The sequence below is a fragment of the Anticarsia gemmatalis genome, chromosome 29, assembly GCF_050436995.1.
Source record: "Anticarsia gemmatalis isolate Benzon Research Colony breed Stoneville strain chromosome 29, ilAntGemm2 primary, whole genome shotgun sequence".
NCBI lineage: Eukaryota > Metazoa > Arthropoda > Insecta > Lepidoptera > Erebidae > Anticarsia > Anticarsia gemmatalis.
In genome coordinates this window covers 1,403,675-1,425,168 of record NC_134773.1, presented here as the reverse complement: position 1 = coordinate 1,425,168, position 21,494 = coordinate 1,403,675, and the positions used below count along the sequence as shown (strand labels likewise).

Genomic DNA, 21,494 nt, shown 5'->3' with positions numbered 1-21,494 from the left:
ATGAAATACCTAAATTCCAAATCAGGTCAGTAGGTAAAAAGTTAAGCTTTTGGAATGAAACCAACAATTAGCTGGTTTGTGTAAATCCTTTACGATAAATCTTCATACCTATCAGAACCAAAAGTTTTGAGGTGTATTACTTATCAAAATGGTGGTTTGTTCTTATCACTTTTATTGGATAAAAGGCCTTTGACCCTAACTAGTTTATTTGATTTGAACACGTTTGACGTTTAAATAAACACGTTTCATTGTCAACAATAACGCTATTAATAGCTTTTGTTTTTTGGTATCTTGCTTACTCTTTCGTAGAATTCGCTATTGATCTCGTTCTCACGTTTAATCCAATAGGAGTTGTGACCTCACAGCAAGGATTAATCATTTATCGTCATATGACGTATGACGCATTTGAAGATTGATTCAATTGAAAAGCGTATTATTATTGCGTGAGGCGTATCCGGCGCTTAGTATTTCAGTGCAAACCACTAAAAAGCGTTGTGTAAGGGTTTTAAATTCGGTTTTTCGTCGAAACCGCAGCGAACAACATCCATAAAAAATGGCCGCACCGATCTACAGCCCCGTAAGTTTTTTCACAATTTCTCCTTGTTGCGACGAAAGTTGCCATTATGTTGCTCATTTAGCGTGTTCTCAAGGGCATTTAGAACAATTTGGTGTGATTAGTTACGTTACACACTGTGTAAATGCAAAGATATTGCGTGACAAAGTATTATCGGGTTCCTTTTACGGCAGCCGACGAAAATAATTTGGTCGGCATTTTAACGTCTTCAAGGCCGTTCCTCTTAGTATAGAGACAACATATCACGTATTTCTTACGATTCGCGATGGGTTTTCCTCAACACTGTTTTAAAATGACCTTAACTTAAAATTTTTCGTACGTTCAACAAGAATTTGCATATTTCAACGTATTTCGTATTCTGTGGAACTTGTTTTGATGATAAATACTATTTAGCATACGTAAGACTCTAGATAAAAGAATATTTAGCGGCTAAAACACTTATGTACCAGTTTTAAAGCTATATACAACCCGTTTTCTGTACATAGTAGGCAGATTATGTCAAAATTGCCTCATTCTGCTGACCTAATAGACAGGGCAGGTCTTCACCATACTAAACAACTAGATATAGCTATTAAAACATCATAACTATTTTTATGCAATGACTCACACCCATGAAGGGTAGGTAGAGACAAATAAACAACTCTTGCTACTACAAACTTCTTTTGCACAGTAAAAAAACATATGTTTACCAAGTTAAGAATACTACTGTATAAAAAAAGTAGGTGTCTCTTAAACAAGATTGTCAGATTTCTTCAGATAAATAAGAGATTTTTAAGTTAGTAGTTTCGTAAAGTCTGACAAGCAGTCTTACCGAAGGGTATCGTGTTATGACCCAGGTAATTGTGTTGTGGAGGTCAGATAGACAGTCGCTCCATGTAAAATACAGGTATTCAGATCATCCGGTGAGACTGGAAGCTGACTACAACATAGTTGTAAGAAACTCTGGGCTGATATGTATCTATAAAAGATATCATGCCTACAATTCTAAACTGTGACCACTTTGCACTTGCCTGAACAGGGATTTTGACAGACAAATATTCTATCACATGATTCTGAAAGGTATCCATATTTACCTCATAAGGAATGAACCCCTTCAAAACAGACAATCAGTTTCATTCTTTCTCAAAGAGTGTGTAACTCACTAAATATTGCATTTTGTACTCAAAAATCACCGGTTTCTGAGGTTCATTTAGTGGTAGTTTATCTACTCAAACTGTCATGTTTATATAAGCTGAAATGCTATTGAATAGATAAACTACAGCTAAATATACCTCAGGAACTGAGCAAGTCTGGCAACACTGTATAAACGTCAACGTAAACTGTAAAATGACGTAAATAAATAAAAAAACAAGTTGATTCATGTACATTAATGTATGTGTACAAAGTTCCTCATACATTACACATATGGTTTTTCCAAATTACTTTTGTCTGTAAGCTTTGTTTCCTTATATTGGGCACTTTATAGCTATTATACTGGGAAAGTACCAAGAAATTATCATGGCGTCTTGTGTTCCATTCCCAGGTTGAGCAAAGTGCATCTGGGATATTCCAATTTATATTACAACTAGCTGACTCGCGCAACTTCGCTTGCGTCACATAAGAGAGAATCGTCGAAATTTTCCCCGTTTTTGTTACATTTTTCACTGATACTCTGCTCCTATTGTTAGTAGCGTGATGGTAGGTATATAGCCTGTAACCTTTCTTGTTAAATGGACTATCTAACACTGACAGAATTTTTCAAATCGGCCCAGTAGTTCCTGAGATTAGAGCGTTCAAACAAACAAACAAACAAGCAAACAAACAAACTCTTGAGCTTTATAATATTAGTATAGATGTTACAAATATTAGCTTGGAGTTTGTTAACCTGCCTGATATATGGCAGGTCTTACCCCTATAACATGTGACTAACATTGTAAATGACGAAATGTGGGCATTTAATACACCTCAGATTAGACTTTTAGGTATAACAGTAAGATATTATGTTTGTAGTGACTCGTAGGCCTATGCAAGTGGTTTGAAACAGCTACTATATTTAAGAAGAAGACCGAATTATTGCTTATAATCTGAATGCCTCCGTGGCGCAGTGGTTTAGGTCACCACGACAATACCATTGCGTCGGGAGGTCGTGGGTTCGATTTATTTATTTATTTATTGTTATGAATCTCCAACAAAGGATACATTACACATTTGAATACACATAATCAACATTTGTAACAAAATGTTCCTTCAATTATAGGAGATTACAGCATACTCAAGAAATATTACATAAATTTTTTAAGTCTTTAAAATATAGACATAAAATATTCCCACACGGAACAATTATTTATGCGATCCACAGATCGGGTCTGGTTGTACTTTGTGTCTGTTGTTTGTATGTTTGTAAAAGTACCAGCGATACAAGAGCAATTCTTAGTGTGGGAGTTGTCTTTTTTAAAAACAAAACAAACAAAGCAATCTAGATAAAGCGTAGGTATGTATATATACCAAGGCTCTCTTCTCTTGTCGAATTATAGAAACCATTAGGCTTACTATATTTCGTGAATCCGAAATGTCGTTACAATTTCGAAGTTCGATAATTATCAATTGTTCAAATCGATATTTAGTTCGTATGTTCAGAAGATTCAAGGAGGAGCTCGTGGCTTAGTTAACAACAGCCGCGCGGATCGATCTCTGAGGTTAAGTCATGCTTGCCGAGGTTGATTTGTGGATGGGTGACCATCTTACACATATAGAGTTCCTCCGTGTTTCGGAAGGCACGTTAAATTGTGGGCCCCGACAGTCGTTAACAGTAGTCAGAAGCTTGAAAGTCTGACACAGTCTTACCGAAGGGTATCGTGTTATATCCCAGGTAGCTGTGTTGTGGAGGTCAGATAGACAGACGCTGCATGTAAAACACTGATATTCAGCTGCATCCGGTGAGACTGGGAGCCGACTCCAACATAGTTGGAAGAAAGGCTAAGCTGATATATATGTTTAGAAGATTCAAATGAATCCTGAAAATAAATAAAATCTTAAAATCAACCGATGTTTCTTTTTCAGTAAATGGCAGTAGGCACCTAGTTGTTATATACCAGTGTATGTTACAAATCAATAATATTTCACAGTAATGTCATTAGAGCAACATTTTGAAACATTAAGTTAATGATACCAACTATTTCTGCATCATTTAGGCTTATCTGCTAATAGCTGTTTTGTATAACAACTATTTACTATGAAATGTTAAATTTACAGACAAAAATGATACTAATACGCCGCTTACACTGCGTAGGGAGGTCGTGGGTTCGATTCCCACACGGAGCAATTTATCTGTGCGATCCACAAATAATTGTTTCGGGTCTGGTTGTGCTTTGTGTCCGTTGTTTGTATGTTTATAAAAGTCCCCGCGACCCAAGAGCAATTCTTAGTGCGGGAGTTTACTTTTAGGAGCAAAAGCATAATATCAGGCTTGTAAAAAAATTGTTTAATACATTTATTAAGGGCATGCTAAGTCCCCAACCCGCACTTGGCCAGCGTGGTGGGCTCAAGGCCTAACCCCTCCCTCATTACGAGAGGAGACCTTTGCCCAGCAGTGGGACATTAATGGGTTACATTAATATTATTTATTATAATTATTTATGAATTACTAGCTTTTACCCGCGTGTCATTTCCGGGGTAAAAAGTAGGCTATGTCCTTTCTCGGGTATCAAAATATCTCCATAGCAAATTTCATGTAAATTGGTTCAGTAGTTTAGGCGTGATTAAGTAACAGACAGGCAGACAGAGTTACTTTCACAGTTATAATATTATAGTATAATATATAGTATATTATAGTACGGATATAGTCTAAATCGTGTATTTGTGACTTTCAGGTCATACCATGTGTCCACCCGATTCCCGGGGGCATGTACCCCGGCCGCATGATCAGAGTTCAGGGCAGCACACCACCAGGCGCTCAAAGGTAAGACTGCTTTTCTATGCTGGTATCGGTAGCAGCTATCACGTATCTCAGTTGACAACTATTTGAAAGCCACTATGCTGTACATTGTTTTCTCCCTTAGTTAGAAATCTGACTGTCTCCGTGGCACAATGGTTTAGGTCGCCACGCCGCTACCATTGCCTCGGGAGGTCGTGGGTTCGATTCCCAGAAACAATTATTTGTGCGATCCACAAGTAATTGTTTCGGGTCCGGTTGTACTTTGTGTCCGTTGTTTGTATGTTTGTAAAAGTCAACGACACAAGAGCAATTCTTAGTGCGGGAGTTGTCTTTTAAAAAATTCATTAATGGTTGTTATTGCAGAGAAAATTACACTTTAAAGTTATTTCTAACCAACAATTTTATATTTCCAGGTTCGCAATCAACCTACAATGCGGCCCTAACACAGACCCTCGCGACGACATAGCCCTTCATCTAAACTTCCGTTTCGTAGAGATGTGTGTGGTCAGAAATCATCTGACCACTATGAGCTGGGGGGTGGAAGACACTAATGGAGGCATGCCACTGAACAGGGGAGACTCCTTCGAAGCGCTGATCTTATGTGAACCTCATGCTATTAAGGTAAGCAACTTACCCCCGGTTTCTGAGTACATTTAGCGGTAGTTTATCTATTCAATAGCATATAAACTCATATAAAAAATATATATATCTGTTAATGCTCCCAGACCCACTGTTATATATTAATAACTAGCTGACCCGCGCAACTTCACTTGCGTCACATAAGAGAGAATGGGTCAAATTTTTCCCCGTTTTTGTAACATTTTTCAGTGGTACTCTGCTCCTATTGGTCGTAGCGTGATGATATATAGCCTATAGCCTTCCTCGATAAATGGTCTGTCTAACACTAAAATAATTTTTCAAATCGGACCAGTAGTTCTTGAGATTAGCGTGTTCAAACAAACAAACAAACAAACTCTTCACCTTTATAATATTAGTATAGATGACTAGCTGACCCGCGCAACTTCGCTTGCGTCACATAAGGGTGAATGGGTCAAAATTTTCCCCGTTTTTGTAACACTTTTTACTGGTACTCTGCTCCTATTGGTCGTAGCGTGATGATATATAGCCTATAGCCTTCCTCGATAAATGGTCTGCCTAAAACTAAAATAATTTTTCAAATCGGACCAGTAGTTCTTGAGATTAGCGCGTTCAAACAAACAAACAAACTCTTAAGCTTTATAATATTAGTATAGATGATTTGATTTTGATTTTTCAGATAGCGCTAAACGGGGTACATTTCTGCGAGTTCCCTCATCGCGTGCCGTTCCAGCGCATATCACACCTGACGGTGGACGGAGACGTGATGGTGCAGTTCATAGGCTTCGAGGGGGCACAGGCTCCCCCTCCCTCGCAGATGTATATGGTAAGTAGCCCATAAACCCTATGACACTATTTTTTTGGCCTCAGTCATCATCATCAGTCTAGACTTTCTTCCAACTATGTTGGAGTCGGCTTCCAGTCTCACCGGACGCAGCTGAATACCAGTGTTTTACATGCAGCGACTGTCTATCTGACCTCCACAACACTCAACCAGGTTGAGGCGGAGCTCATGGCTTAGTTAACAACATCCGCGCGGATAGATCTCTGAGGTTAAGCCATGCTTGCCGAGGATGTTATGTGAATGGGTGACCATCTTATACATATCGAGTTCCTCCGTGTTTCGGAAGGCAAGTTAAATTAAAGGGTTCCGGCTATCATTTCCAAAGATCTTTGACAGTCGTTAACAGTAGTCAGAAGCTTGAAAGACTGACAACCAGTCTTACCGAAGGATATCGTGTTTATAGGCATAGGCAGGCAACAAAAAACGTCACTTGATACGATCCTTACAAACTTTCTTAGCCTCATTCACTTACATACATTTACTATTTAATGTTTAAATTATTTATTTTTTCGTTTCAGTCGGAGCCCCCAGCGTACGGCGCATACGGAGCCCCACCCCCGGCATACGGCGCCCCCGGTTATGGAGCCCCGCAAGGTAAGAATACTACTTATATAGTAGATACGGGATAATATTAGTCTCTTATAGCCCGGTTTCTGAGGCACATTTAGCGGTAGTTTATCTATTCAAATTGTCATGTTTATAGGCTAAACGCTATTGAATAGATAAACTACCGCTAAATGTATCTAAGAAACCGGCGGTTAGTAGTTACAGGATATACCAACAACTTAGTAGAGAGTGTTGTATGCGCAGTTCGCGGCTGGAGGTATACAACATACAGAATGTAGAACATCAGTGACTCGACTTATACAGCTGACGGTCACCTGTTTGATACAGATACTTTATTTTGGTAATACACAGAAAAAAATATTACTAGAGGCCGCCCGTGTGAACCCTTCCCGTGTAAATCCCGATCCCTCGGGAACTCCGGGATAAAAAGCCTATGTGTTATTCTGGGTCTTCAGCTACCTACATACCAAATTTCATCGTAATCGTTTCTGTAGTGTTTGCATGAAAGAGTAACAAACATGCATACATACATACATTCTCACAAACTTTCGCATTTATAATATTAGTAGGAATTTCTAGATAAATAGTGTATTACAAGACTCTCTACTAAGTTGTCGGCCTACATTTAATTTTGTGAGTATACACAAAGTTAAGTGACGCGTAAAATATTTTGTAGGAAAAGGGTTTTTATTTCGTAGTTATAAGTTAATATTGGTTATTTTCAATAGTCTATCTTTAATAAGTAAGTTACTATAGTTTGGTCGAAAACTAAACCATAGTAAGCTATCTATTAGGAAAGATAGGTTATAGAAAATGGGTTTAAAAGTAGTTTTTTTAATAATGGTTAGTTATGGTTTTTTGGTAGATTAAAGTTATTTATTAATTTTGGTTTCTATATAGTAGTTGATAGTTAAATTTGGTTTATAGAGGTTTTTAACGAATATGGGTTATAAAAGGTATATTTTTAGTAAATAAATTTTTGGTTACTATAGGTTAAAAACGGTTTATATGGGTTCTTCTACTAAAAATAACTAACAGTGATGGTTTCAATTATTTATCGATGGATAAAGATAGCTACTGTTATTCGAAGATAGTTTGGACTAGCTTACGCTTGTGGTTTTTTCTTGATATATGTTCTATCATTCTACTAAATTTCATCCGAATCGGTTCAGCTGATTTCACGTGTAACATGAAAAAAGGAATATTTCACTTTTTTAATGGTTTTAAATATCATATTTTGTTTAACCACAGTTAGTCTATCCATATCCAAAGATAACTTATTGAAACGGTAATCAAACCCTGCTATACTATTAAGCATGCCTTTTTATTGCATGTTTGTAAATATTTAATAAAAAAAGCTGTATTTAAGCTTCTGAGCTTTGTAAAATAGCTTTCAAAATGCGTATTTTTTATACATTTAAAATTTTCGCGTTTACACTACCTTTGGTTAAGTACCGGTTAGATTATCAGGAAGATTTTGGCAATTTAAACAATAAACATATATTTGTTGTGACCCCCGTGGCACAGTGGTTTAGGTCGCCACGCCGCTACCATTGCGTCGGGAGGTCGTGGGTTCGATTCCCACACGGAACTATTATTTGTGCGATCCACAAATAATTGTTTTTAAGACATGTTACTAGTAATACAATTAATTAATTGAATTAATTACCGTCCCTCTGCTGGGCAAGGGTTTGAAAACCTTGAGTCCCTTTTCAGTTAGTAAATAAATAATGTTACTTTAATTAAATATTAATTATCGTTAATAAAACGCGAGTGATATTTTTTATTTTATTATTAATTAAAAGGTGAGTAAATTATGTACATATTTATAGTATATTTGTTATATTGTATGTCCATATAATAGGGTAGTTGACTGGGTTAACGAAAAATTATTAAACTCGTACTCGTAAAAGGTCTAAAATGCTTAATAAATAAATACTAATAAATTAAACCCATTACTGTCCCACTGCTGGGCAAGGGTCTCCTCCCGTAATGAGGGAGGGGTTAGGCCTTGAGTCCACCACGCTGCCCAAGTGCGGGTTGGGGACTTAAAAAAGGGGTAAAATGTTAAGACTACGTATTTTTTTCGTAAATAATGTTGAAATTGTAATTATTACAGACTGAAACATTATATTAGACACTCATTTGATCTGAAAATACGTCACTGTGACGTCACTATGTCGTATTTCTATACTAAAATGTGTTTTTGACATTTCATAAAGAGTAGCTGATTTGACTGATAGTCAACTACCCTATTGTGTTATTATGACAATCGAAATTATTAATCGCCTTTTATATTTTGTCGTATGGTTAGTGATCAACCTAGTGTCAAAGTTGTTCAAGCTAAGCCTTTGACATGACTTAACGACTGTTATCTTAATTGACAACAACCGTGACTTAAAGCACGGAGACGCTCAGTTCAAATACTACTTTACGGTCACCCATCCATAGAATGTCCGCGCTTAAGTTGCTTAACCTACTGATCGTTTACCGACCGGTGAGCACAACTGACTATGAGCTTGCATGATCAATTATTGTATTAACATTGTAAATCATTTGTCGATTAAAAAGTCTGACAACCAGCCTTACTTAGTATCGTGTTATAAGCCAGGTAACTGTGTTGTGGAGGTCAGATAGACAGTCGCTGCATGTAAAATACTGGTATTCAGCTGCATCCGGTGAGACTGGAAGCCGACTCCAACATAGTTGGAAGAAAGGCTAGACAGAATTTTTGAGTCGGTAGATCATATAATATAAAATAAACATTTTCAACCGAAAAGCGATTGATAATTTGATTGTCAAAATAACAAATATATTTGTGTGGTGTGTGTTTGCATGCGGTGAAGGAAATCTTTATATATATAATTCTTCTGTAAGTGTGTATGTCACTGAACTTCTCTTAAACGCCTGGATCGATTTTGGTGATATTTTTCGTGGTGTTCAAAGGGATCTGAGAATGGTTTAGATTATTAAAAAAAGTTTAATATTTTCAAGTTAAAGACGAGTAGACAGGACAACGTCTGTCCGGTCCGCTTGTAACATATAAATACACATAAATATCGGCCTATTTATGTGTAGGACTCTCGCACGGTACTACTATCACTACTATACTAATATTATAAAGCTGAAGAGTTTGTTTGTTTGAACGCGCAAATCTCAGGAACTACTGGTGCGAATTGAAAAATTCTTATACTGTTGGATAGCTTATTTATTGAGGAAGGCTCTAGGCTATATAACATCACGCTACGACCAATAGGAGCAGAGTACCAATAAAAAATGTTACAAAAACTGGGAAAATTATGACCTATTCTCTTTTATGACGCAAGCGAGGTTGCGCGAGTCAGCTAGTTTTAAAATAAAATCCTTTCGCCGCTTCTGTCTGTCTGGCTTTTCAGTTTTTTTTTTCTATATATTAACATTACTAACAAATTTTTTGTTTCAAAAGGGGTAATTTTGATAATTGCTATAGATTTTTTTATACGTATGTTTCTCAATAGTATGCCGGAGTTTGGTAACGTGCCCGGTATATGACAGACTCGCCCCCTATTACATGGGACTAGCGAATTGCCTTTCTTATCGTATGGTTAGTGGTCAACCTAGTGTCAAAGTTGTTCAAACCTAGCCTTTGACATGGCTTAACGACTGTTATCTTAGTTGACAACAACCGGGACCGACTTTTTACGTGCCCTCCGAAGTACGGAGACGTCCAGTTCAAATATCACTATGCGGTCACCCATCTATGTAATGACCGCGCTAAGTGTTGCTTAACCCACAGATCGTTTACTGACCGGTGAGCGCAACTGGCTATGAGCGCCTCAGGGTCTTAGGGCATAATTTAATTTCTGCCTTCGTCTTAGTCGGTAGTAGTGCATTGCCACGTAGAGGTCTCGGTTTCGAATCCCGATACGGGTTAGTGTAAATTTACGAAACGGGAATTTCTTACACTTTCGGGTATAATTTTGCCCCCGTGGCGCAGTGGTTAAGGTCAACACGCCGCTAACATTGCGTCGAGAGGTCTTGGGTTCGATTCCCACAGAACAATTATTTGTGCGATCCACAAATAATTGTTTCGTGTCTGGTTGTGCTTTGTGTCCGTTGTTTGTATGTTTGTAAAAGTCCCCGCGACACAAGAGCAATTCTTAGTGCGGGAGTTGTCTCTAAAAAACATTTTAAAATGTTCAAATTGATGTGATGTTATAAATATTTTTTAAAAATAAAATTCGCATTTTTGTTTTGTACAATTTCAACATTATATTTTTTGTAAACACATTATTTGATATCATACTTTTTATTGGTGGTTGGTTAAAATTGTTCCTTGTATTTATGTTGCGTGCGCTATATTTTGTTTTTTTTAATTATTTATTATTATTATTGTCATAAATGTTTCTTTTGCTTTTAGGTTTTTACTGAAGTCCGGTAGATGGCGTAGCGATACCAAGGTATATTTGAATTATATTTTTATCCCAATATTGTCCCACTGCTGGGCAAAAACCTCCTCCCGGAATAAGACGGGTTAGGCTTTGAGTCTCACGTCCCACTGCTGGGCAAGGGTCTCCTGACGACAAGAGAGAGGGGTTAGTTAGGCATTGAGTCCAACTATAGTCTCCACTGCTGGACAAAAAATTCTCGAAATGAAGGGGAGGTTAGGCCTTGACTCCCACTGCTGGGCAAAAATCTTTCGGAATGATAGACGGGTTAGGCTTTGAGTCCCACCACTGGTTCCCACTGTTGGGCATAGGTCTTCTGGAATGAAAAGAGCCTTGAGTCCCATTACTGTCCCACTACGGGGCAACAGACTCCTGGAATGAGGGAGGAGTTAGGCCGTGAGTCTTTGAACAAATGTAGACTTTACACTCCTTCAAGAGCTGTGTTAAACAACTGTCAGACATGTCATTCATCACGATGTTTTCCTTCACCGTTATAACAAGTGAACATTATTTATAAATAGCTGAACACCGATAATTTCAAGATAACTGTCACTGTCTATAATGCGAATTTGTAAATAAATACATTAATTTGCGATTACGCTGCATTAAGTCTACGAGATAGATCAGAATCAATCATCTCCCAGTGGGTTAAATTAGGTGGATGAAAGTCAACTTTTATTTTTCCTAATTTATACGCGAGCGAAATAGCGCGGGTTCACTAGTCATGTATAATCGCATTGTCTCTGTACTAAATTAGTAAACTTAGTGGGCTCGATTCCCATTTGGTTAACAATAATTCCAGTTGTATTTTTTGTCCGCTGTTTGGGAAAATATAAAATTTATAACTTGGGTATTTTTTTAATATTATTTTTTTGTTTCCAGGTGCCTTGTAAATTAGGAAGAGGAAAGGAAAGTAATAATTATTATTATTGTTAATAAATGTTACACGATGGCACTAAATTATTTAAAATTTATGTATCTTTTCATTTCAAACCATATTTTTTTCTTATTGCCATATATCGGGCACGTTACCAAACTCCGGACTACTATTGAGAAATATTCTAAAACTAGAGGCCGTCCGCGACTTGTCCGCGTGGAAACCCATGTAAATCCCGATCCCTCGGAAACTCCGGGATAAAAAGTAGCCTATGTGTTATTCTGGGTCTTCAGCCACCTACATACCAAATTTCATCGTAATCGATTCAGTAGTATTTGCGTGAAAGAGTAACAAACATCCATACATACTCAGAAACTTTCGCATTTTTATTATTAGTAGGATTAATTAGAAAAGATCAATAGTATTTGTCGGACTCGGGAATCGAAACTGAGACCTCATGATCAGCAATCGGATGCAGTACCTCTTGTTTCTAATTATATTTATAAAATAGAATCTCCATATTTTAATATGAACAAGAATCTCTGTCTAACGTAGTGATTTAAGTTTTCCCGAATTTAAACAATTTATATTTCTTTACACATGCATAAATAAAATAATTATCAAAAAAAGTTTTGATTACGACTCTCAAACTATCTCTTTGCGAAATTTCATCAAAACCAGCATTTTCAGTGTTAAAAGTAAAGTTCGCATTTATATTATCAGATAGACAGTCGCTGCATGTAAAACACTGGTATTCAGCTGCATCCGGTGAGACTGGAAGCCGACTCTAACATAGTTGGAAGAAAGGCTAGACTGATTTTGGGGTTGTTTAACATTGACTGTCTCCGTGGCGCAGTGGTTAAGGTCACCACGCCGCTAACATTGCGTCGGGAGGTCGTGGGTTCGATTCCCACACGAGACAATTATTTGTGCGATCTACAAGTAATTGTTTCAGGTCCGGTTGTACTTTGTGTCCGTTGTTTGTATGTTTGTAAAAGTCCCCGCGACACAAGAGCAATTCTTAGTGCGGGAGTTGTCTTTAAAAAAAAAAAAACATTTTGTCCGATAGATGGCATTTATCTCAAAATATAAAAAATATGGTTTGAAATCTTGTATATTCGTCATTTCCTTACTTCGCTTGCCGAATTATCAAAATGTATATGATTTTAATTGTAGTAGCATTTTTTCAATGAGCCAATTGTTTTATTTGTATTTAAAGGCTGGTTTCACGACTTATATTAGGACGGAGAAAAAGTCTCTTCGCATTATAGTATGTATGAACTTGTAATAAAATGTTTTCTCTACACAAAAAAGCTCGATATTTGGGTACCTCACGAGCTCACTGAAAGAAACCTAATGAACCGTGTACTCATTTGTGATTCTTGAAGCCAAAGAGATTTTATTACAAGTTCATACATACTATAATGCGAAAAGACTTTTTCTTCGACCTAATAGATAAGTATTGGTTAACTTATCTGAAAGAAAACTGTAAGATTACTATTTTTTTTGCCATTATATCTGTTAGATAGACTATATGGTACTTATCTGGATGTCTATACACTGTCTATAATGGCTAGTTTTCAGACCTGTGAATAATCTATAAGCAATCAGGAATATTTTGACAGACGGTTTCGTATATAAGTTATTACTATCTGTCAAATAGGTTATCTGGTAGTTATCAAAGAGTCAAGAAACAGCCCTTAATGTTTTTACCACTCCTGGATAAGTATCGATTAGTTTAAAACTGGAAAATGGGCAGATTCATTTATTTTTTATCTTTAACTTCTATCTGCTAGGTAGGCTATATGGCACTTATCAAGGAGTCACGAAACTTACAGTAACGGCCGGTTAAATCGTTGAATAAGTATCGTTTAGTGTATCTACTGGAAAACTGATAGATACTTTTCGTTTTTATCTGTCACATAGGTTATTCGACACTTATCAGGGAGTCAAAACTCTTCCCCTAATGGATTTAAAACCCCTGGATAAGTATTGATTAGTGTATTTACTGGAAAACTGATAGAAATTATTATAATTTGCAGTTATTTTTATTTGTCAGTTAAGCTATTCAACACTTATCAATAAGTCGTGAACCTGGCCTTTAATATTTTCTAAAAAATACAATTCAAGCGACATCTATGATTATATTCACGTATTATTTCGAAAAAAATCCAAAATTTTTGTCAAAATTTATATCAGTATTTATTATTTCCTTTTAGTTGGTAAGTTAAAATGATTTTTTAAGCCAAAAAAAACCCTTTTTAATACCTTCAAAATAATGCTTAAAATGTCTAATACTGTTGAAATATTTTAATGTGTAGTATACATGTGAAAAGTAAATGATGGGATTTCGTAGTTGACTGCAAATTTCAGGCATACCACAAAAAACTGTTATTTTCAAAGATCTTTGACAGTCGTTAACAGTAGTCAGAAGCTTGAAAGTCTGACAACCAGTCTTACTTAGTATCGTGTTATAACCCAGGTAACTGTTGTGGAGGTCAGATAGACAGTCGCTGCATGTAAAACACTGGTATTCAGCTGCATCCGGTGAGACTGGAAGCCGACTACAACATAGTTGGAAGAAAGGCTAGACTGATTGAATAAGTTAGTACTTATATACTATAGTGCATTTTGCAGTTGTCTAGGAAATCCCAACTTTAAAGCATTCTTTTATAATCCTTTGGTTGTTTTATTATAATAATCTTTTTAAATTGTTGATCGTACATATGTTTTGTAAAATAAATAAGATTTTTGAAGAATTACAGACGTTTATATTATATAATTCACCGGTGGGTAAACGCTCAGTGTGTTAACTTGTACATTACATAGATGTAGGTGCAGTGTTTCAGCTGAGCGTCTCCGTGATACAAGTCACCGTTGTTGTTTATAACAACCGTTCACTAGTGACAAACGCTATGTATTTCAGTTGACAACTAGTGTACATCAAATTGATGGTCACTATTCAGCACTAACCGGTCAGTAAACGATCTGTGGGTTAAGCAACACTTAGCGCGGTCATTCCATAGATGGGTGACCGCGAAGTGGTATTTAAACTGGGCGTCTCCGTGCTTCGGAGGGTACGTAAAAAGTCGGTCCGGGTCGTTGTCAATTGAGATAACAGTCGTTAAGTCACGTCAAAGGCCTTCGGGCGGCTTGAACAACTTTGACACTAGGTTGACCACTAACCATACGATAATTTAAAAAATATGTGTTTGTTTCACAAAATGTATGTATGATATTTTTTGAAAAAATGTATGTAATTTTGCATTTAATATGAAGTGTTGTAGTTATTTGTATGTATTTTGCATTATATAATGTTTCAAGTTAATAAAAAATATTAAATTTTTGTTTTTTTGTTTCTTTTTATACCTTTACAACTTTGAAATGTAATTTATTAAAAAAACAAGTGGAAGGTCCCGAGTTCGATTCTCGAGTGGTACCCAACATACCATAATTATTCCATTTAATATCATACATATAATGAACGCTAAATCAGATTCGAAAATATACTTTTTTTACCACAATCACTATTTCGCAATAGTGACAGAACTTGAAATTGTGAAAACAATGGCAGTATCGGGTTCAAATCCCGTGTCAGGCCGAAAAGATACTTATAAGTTTTTCTCAAAAGATTTTTTTAGTGTTAAACCTTCGTACCTCGGAGAGCACTTAAACCCGCGGGGCGAGCGTGTGCGATTTATCGACATCTACGTTTATGCAATTTACTATATACTTATAAACCTCATTGTAATTTCTAATTTTATTATAAAAATTAGTGGTGTGAGATGGACTCGTGAAAGATTTCGTACCACTTATAGAAAACCGGTAAAAATAGCGTATTTTTGTATAGAAACACTCTTAAATATTCATTTTATTGTGTTAAGTATATGTTGTTATAGCGGCAACAGAAACACATAATCTGTGTAAATGTCAACTGTCTAACTATTACGGTTCATGAGATACAGCCTGCTGACAGACAGACAGCCAAGTCTTAGAAATGGGCTTAACCCTTTGGGTACGGAACCCTAATAAAATTGAAACATAACTAAAATAAGTATAATTTATTAAATATGTTATTAAGTTATTATTTACTTTGTTTCAGGTTACGCAGCGGGACAAGTAAGTATTTTATTATTTACAACAAAATATAATCTTCCTTTATTCATTTATTGACCCTATATACAAAAGTATACAGGTAGACTAACCCCCGGTTTCTGAGGTACATTTAGCGGTAGTTTATCTATTCAATAGCGTTAAAACTCATATAAAAAAACGCTATTGAATAGATAAACTACCGCTAAATGTACCTCAGAAAACGGGGGGTAAGACCTTTCTGATAGTATCATGTCTTTTTCAGGAATAATAAAAGATGTTTTTATGAAAAGAAATGATTTTTAAGTTTGAATATTGAAGTTAAATATTTTGTTTGTTAAATGAAGATTTTGTTTTAAAGTAAGTTTTTAATAAGAGAAGTAATTTATTTTAATTAATATGAATGTTTATTTAAACAGTTTAATTTAATTTATTTCTTCATAATATGGAGATTTTGACGGCCTCTATTGTGCAGTGGTTTAGGTCACCACGCCGCTACTATTGTGTCTTGGGTTCGATTCCCACACGGAACAATTATCTCTGTCCTAGTTGTACTTTGTGTCCGTTGTTTGTATGTATGTAAAAAGTCCCCGCGATACAAGAGTAATTCTTAGTGCGGGAGTTGTTTTATAAGAAAAGTAAGAAAGTTTTTTTAAGAAAATCCTACTAATATTATAAATGCGAAAGTTTGTGTATATGTATGAATGTTTGTTACTCTTTCACGCAAATACTACTAAACCGATTACTATGAAATTATTATATTGGTATATAGGTAGCTGAAGATCCAGAATAACACATAGGCTTTTTATCCCGGAATTCCCGAGGGATCGAGATTTACACAGGAAGGGTTTCCACGCGAAGTCGCGAGCGGCCTCTAATATTACTATAATGTTGTTTATTCTTTAGCCATATGAGACTACAACGACATACGTGCAAGGCCAGCCTCGCCGTGGTATGGGGACGGGCGCGGCTGTGGGGCTGGGGGTCGGTGCCCTCGCCGCCGGGGGCTTGGCAGGGTACGCGCTTGGCGGGGGGTTCAGCAGCAACGATAGTCCACCACGGGATGAGGTATGTGGGGCTAAAGTTTTTTAAACCGCTGACATGTAACGTATGCAGATTTTAACGGCCGATGATCTGAGCGATAATATTAGGTCGGGGAAAAAGTCTTTTCACATTATAGTACTTATGTATGAACTTGTAATAAAATCTCTTTAGCTTCAAGAATCACAAATGAGTACACGGTTCATTAGGTTTCTTTCAGTGAGCTCGTGAGGTACCCAAATATCGAGCTTTATTGTGTAGAGAAAAGATTTTATTACAAGTTCATACAAACTATAATGCGAAAAGACTTTTTCCCCGACCTAAGATAATAATATACGACTACTGACCACAAAATCCCGGGTTTGATTACTGAATCTCGCTAAAAATATTCCTGAGTTTGTTATTATTTGTTAAGAAATGCTTAGTGAATTTCCTACTTAGAAAGTTGGTAGTAGACCTCCGTGTCTCGGAGAGCACGTGTCGCCTATGGTCCTGCTCGTGAGCTCTCACTGGTGGTGTTCGTCACACGCACTATGAGAGTGATGTAATACAGACTGTATCTGTGTATTGTACACAACACACTGTAAACAAAGTCCTGCACCGTTGGCTGGTTTTAATGAAACTGGCCGTTGTCGGTCGACTAAGTCATCATTATAATAATTTCTATTTTCAGGTACAAGTAGTCGATTCAATTGACTTCGGCGGCGACGACTGGATGGACTAGTCTAATTTTAAACTAGTTGTTAAGTAAATAAGTCTACGCCCAGTATATTAGACTATATTTATACTATGACCAACAACTTGCGCAATACACTTGCGCAATTCACTTGCGCAAATTAACACGCTCATATTTTAGCTTGGTTGTAAACGCTCAGTGTGTTAACTTGTACATTACATAGATGTAGGTGCAGTGTTCAGCTGAGCGTCTCCGTGATACAAGTCACCGTTGTTGTTTATAACAACAGTTCACGACAAACGAACCAACTACTTTGACACTAGGTTGAACACTAACCATACGATGTAGTAGGTACCTAAACTATATAATATATAAGGTATATGTTATATACCTTTTATAAAGCTCTAGTAAATTTGGTAAATAACTTGCGCAATTTTATATATTTAACTTTTATGCTCTATACACAAATTTTACTTGATCGAGCACTGAGCCTTACTCAAAAGAGTTTCACTCGATCAAAATGTGAGTATTACTAGATCGACCATTGAGTTTTACTTAATTGAAGTGCGAATTTTACTCAATCAAACTGAGTTTTACTCGATCAAAGTTGAGTGTTACTCGATCAAGAAGTGAGTTTTACTCGATCAATATTGTGCGTTATAATGACCAAATATAATATTATTTTAGTTTTAATATAATGGGCGTTAACTAGTAAGTACAATTATTAAAAGAATTATTGAATGAGATATTTATTATTATGTATTTATCAATACATATATACTTACATGCAAAAGTATAATAGCTAGCGAAAAGGGAATAAAAAATTTGCAAGTGTTTTTCAAAATTATATTTCTCGTGCATTTTTTTATTTTTATATTACATTTTGAACGCTAACACTCCCCGCGTAGACGCTTGTTTTGAAATAATAACTAACTATTATTTGTTAGGAGAAATTTTGATGCTCAAATTTGATCTAAAATGGTTCAGCAATTGTAAAAGTTTACCACTTTTAAATAAAAGTAATATTTCTTTATCGTTCGCTAGATGGCACTAATAAATATCTCATTCGTTTATTCAGAAACTCGTAACAAATAAATATAATATTAAAGAATTATATAAATACCCCACTGTTATTTTTAATATAGAGTTTAATAACGCACGTAGACACGGTTTTGTAAGCGGAGTCGGGTTGAAATTATAGCTTAAAATTTTTATTTTTTGATTTTGGTGATGGTTTTAAAAGGTGGTGGGGCCGTAAGTGCCTAATATTGCGCAAATTAAATAAATTTACTGTGCAAGCGAATTGTGCAAATAGCTTTTTTTGTTTTAATTTTGATTGGTTACTTATGATTTGGAAAAATAAAATTTATTTGTTGTGCAAGTGTATTGTGCAAATTGCTTTGCGATGATTAAATTTTGAATTGATCGTTCTAAAATGATTATACAAATTTATACTAAAATTAATCACTTACTAAACTTTTCGTAAACTTACTAAGAATTTATTAATAATTGTAGAAAGGTACACAATTATCTTTATAAATAAATAACATAGTCATATTGGCGTGGATTCGCTATTAATTTAATCAAGCCAAATTGTTTACGAATTGCACAAATGCAAAGTTTTTCATTTTCATTGTGTGCAAATCAAATTGCGCAATTAAATATTATTAAAAGCGTGAAAGTTTTGACCCGACCCCACAAATTGAATGTTGCCTTAATATAACGTAGATATTAGAATATATCACCAAATAACTATATTATAATTAATAAATACTATCTTACTAATAAACGTGTTGTAAACTCTGATTAGTAATAAAGTGTACACTTTCATATCAATCAGTCTAGTCTTTCTTCCAACTATGTTGGAGTCGGCTTCCAGTCTCACCGGATGCAGCTGAATACCAGTGTTTTACATGCAGCGACTGTCTATCTGACCTCCACAACACAGTTTGGTTATAACACGATACTAAGTAAGACTGGTTGTCAGACTTTCAAGCTTCTGACTACTGTTAACGACTGACAAAGATCTTCGAAATTGAAAGCCGTATTGATTATAACTATTCAGAGATTACACCATCTTTTAATAGTAAAATAATTTCTATACTATAATCTCGCTATCAGAATTTATGTACCCATAGATATAATTAATCATGTTTTTCATTCAAGAAATTTTAATTCAGATGTTATATTGGACAACAATCGTGTTCACTACGTCACAATCAAAAGAATCATGTGAATGTGACAATGTGTAGTGAGTGAGAGACACAGATATAATGACGTCACGTAGTGAACACGTTTGTTATCACACGAGTATAAAGTATTTTAATTTTGTCTCGAAATTTTAAAATGGTATTTATTAAAATTAAGCACTGTCACTACCAGTTATCGTTAAGTACAATAAGGTTTAATTATACCTTACGGGAGTTAGTTTGTCATATAAATCTGGCACTAGGTTAGCCGGTAACCATCTTAAAAAATAAAAGATTTGGTGCCGATACATAATTAATTATTTAATATAAATTATGTAATATTTATATGGGAATTATCGTGATCATGCATTTTTATTTGAGTTTATAATATCAAACTAATAATATAAACATGGAAGTTTGTCAAAATTGATGTATGTTTCACACAAAAACTACAGAAAAGATTTTGATGAAGGCACACAGATAGTTTATTAATATAACACATATGACACTTTTTACGTAGGGAATTCTTTCACGCAAACAAAATCATGGATAGAAACTAGTCTAGCCTTTCTTTCAACTATGTTGGAGTCGGCTTCCAGTCTCACCGGATGCAGCTGAATACCAGTATTTTACATGGAGCGACTGTCTATCAGACCTCCACAACAGTTACCTGGGTATCACACGATACTAATGTAATGTTGTTCGCGTTAATTCCCGTATGATATTTCATGATAAATATGCAACGCGAAAGTTTAAAGAATATTTAAAACCGATTTAAATTTTATAATAAGGTATATTTTATGTTAATGCCTAAGAATTATAATTAAATAAAAGTTAAGCTTGCAGCAGCTGAAGAGTTTTATGTAAATCATAGAAATTGTATTTAATATATAATAATAATATGTGTAATAAAAAGCTGTGATGATTGGCAAATAAAGAATGATTAAAACACTGTTATATACTTGTTTTATTTTTAAAAACCTGCATATTGCATTGGCTGTGCGATGATTTTCAGTCAATCAATCAGTCAGTCAGGACTAGTCATCTAATATTTATCAATTAAAATTAGACTCAGAACAGATACTCGAGCTCATGACACAAATATTTATCTCATTAACAGAGAGTGTTGTATGCGCAGTTCGCGGCTGGAGGTATACAACACATAGAATGTATAACATCAGTGACTCGACTTATACAGCTGACGGTGACCTGTTTCATACAGATACTTTATTATGTACGTCAGGCTGGCCCGGCCCCATGGAATTTAATAATGAGATTGTTATCAATCCAATGTACCCGGGTATACTAATATATGTAACACCTTCATTTTCAATGTAACTCTTTTTAAAAGAAATTACGTGCACTTCTTAGTGGCCGGGCCAGCCTGACGTTTTCAGCCCGGCCACCTTGTTTCCCACTAATCTACAAAAAATACTGGCAATATTGTGCTACAGATGAAATGTACCCTATAATTTATGCATATGTAACACAAAATCGAATCCTAAAATGCAATAGCATACGAAATATTAGCGGTTGCAGGTGGCCGGGCTGAAATTATTTCGTTAATATAAAACAGTAAAACTGCAACACCTACCAAAAACTAATACCAGTACATAATGAGATATAGAGATATAGAATACATGTAACGCTTTCATTTTAAATTATAATACATATTTAGAAAGAATAATCACTTGAAA

At 35.5% G+C, this 21,494-nt stretch overlaps 1 protein-coding gene across 1 annotated transcript; it reads left to right on the top strand.

Moving 5' to 3' along the window:
• Window positions 1-352: 352 nt before the first annotated feature.
• On the top strand, window positions 353-20,754 carry LOC142985346 (galectin-7-like). Its single transcript, XM_076133458.1, has 8 exons — window positions 353-577; window positions 4,423-4,511; window positions 4,901-5,108; window positions 5,764-5,910; window positions 6,447-6,522; window positions 15,902-15,918; window positions 16,798-16,959; window positions 17,606-20,754. Exons 1-8 carry the CDS (start codon window positions 554-556, stop codon window positions 17,654-17,656), a joined length of 774 nt encoding a protein of 257 aa, XP_075989573.1. The 5' UTR covers window positions 353-553; the 3' UTR covers window positions 17,657-20,754.
• The last annotated feature ends 740 nt before the right edge of the window (window positions 20,755-21,494 follow it).

Coding starts and splice junctions, on each gene's coding strand:
- LOC142985346 (XM_076133458.1), top strand. CDS start 554: ATGGCCGCACCGATCTACAGCCCC. Junction 4,512..4,900: donor ACACCACCAGGCGCTCAAAG/GTAAGACTGCTT, acceptor TTATATTTCCAG/GTTCGCAATCAACCTACAAT. Junction 16,960..17,605: donor ATAGTCCACCACGGGATGAG/GTATGTGGGGCT, acceptor TTCTATTTTCAG/GTACAAGTAGTCGATTCAAT.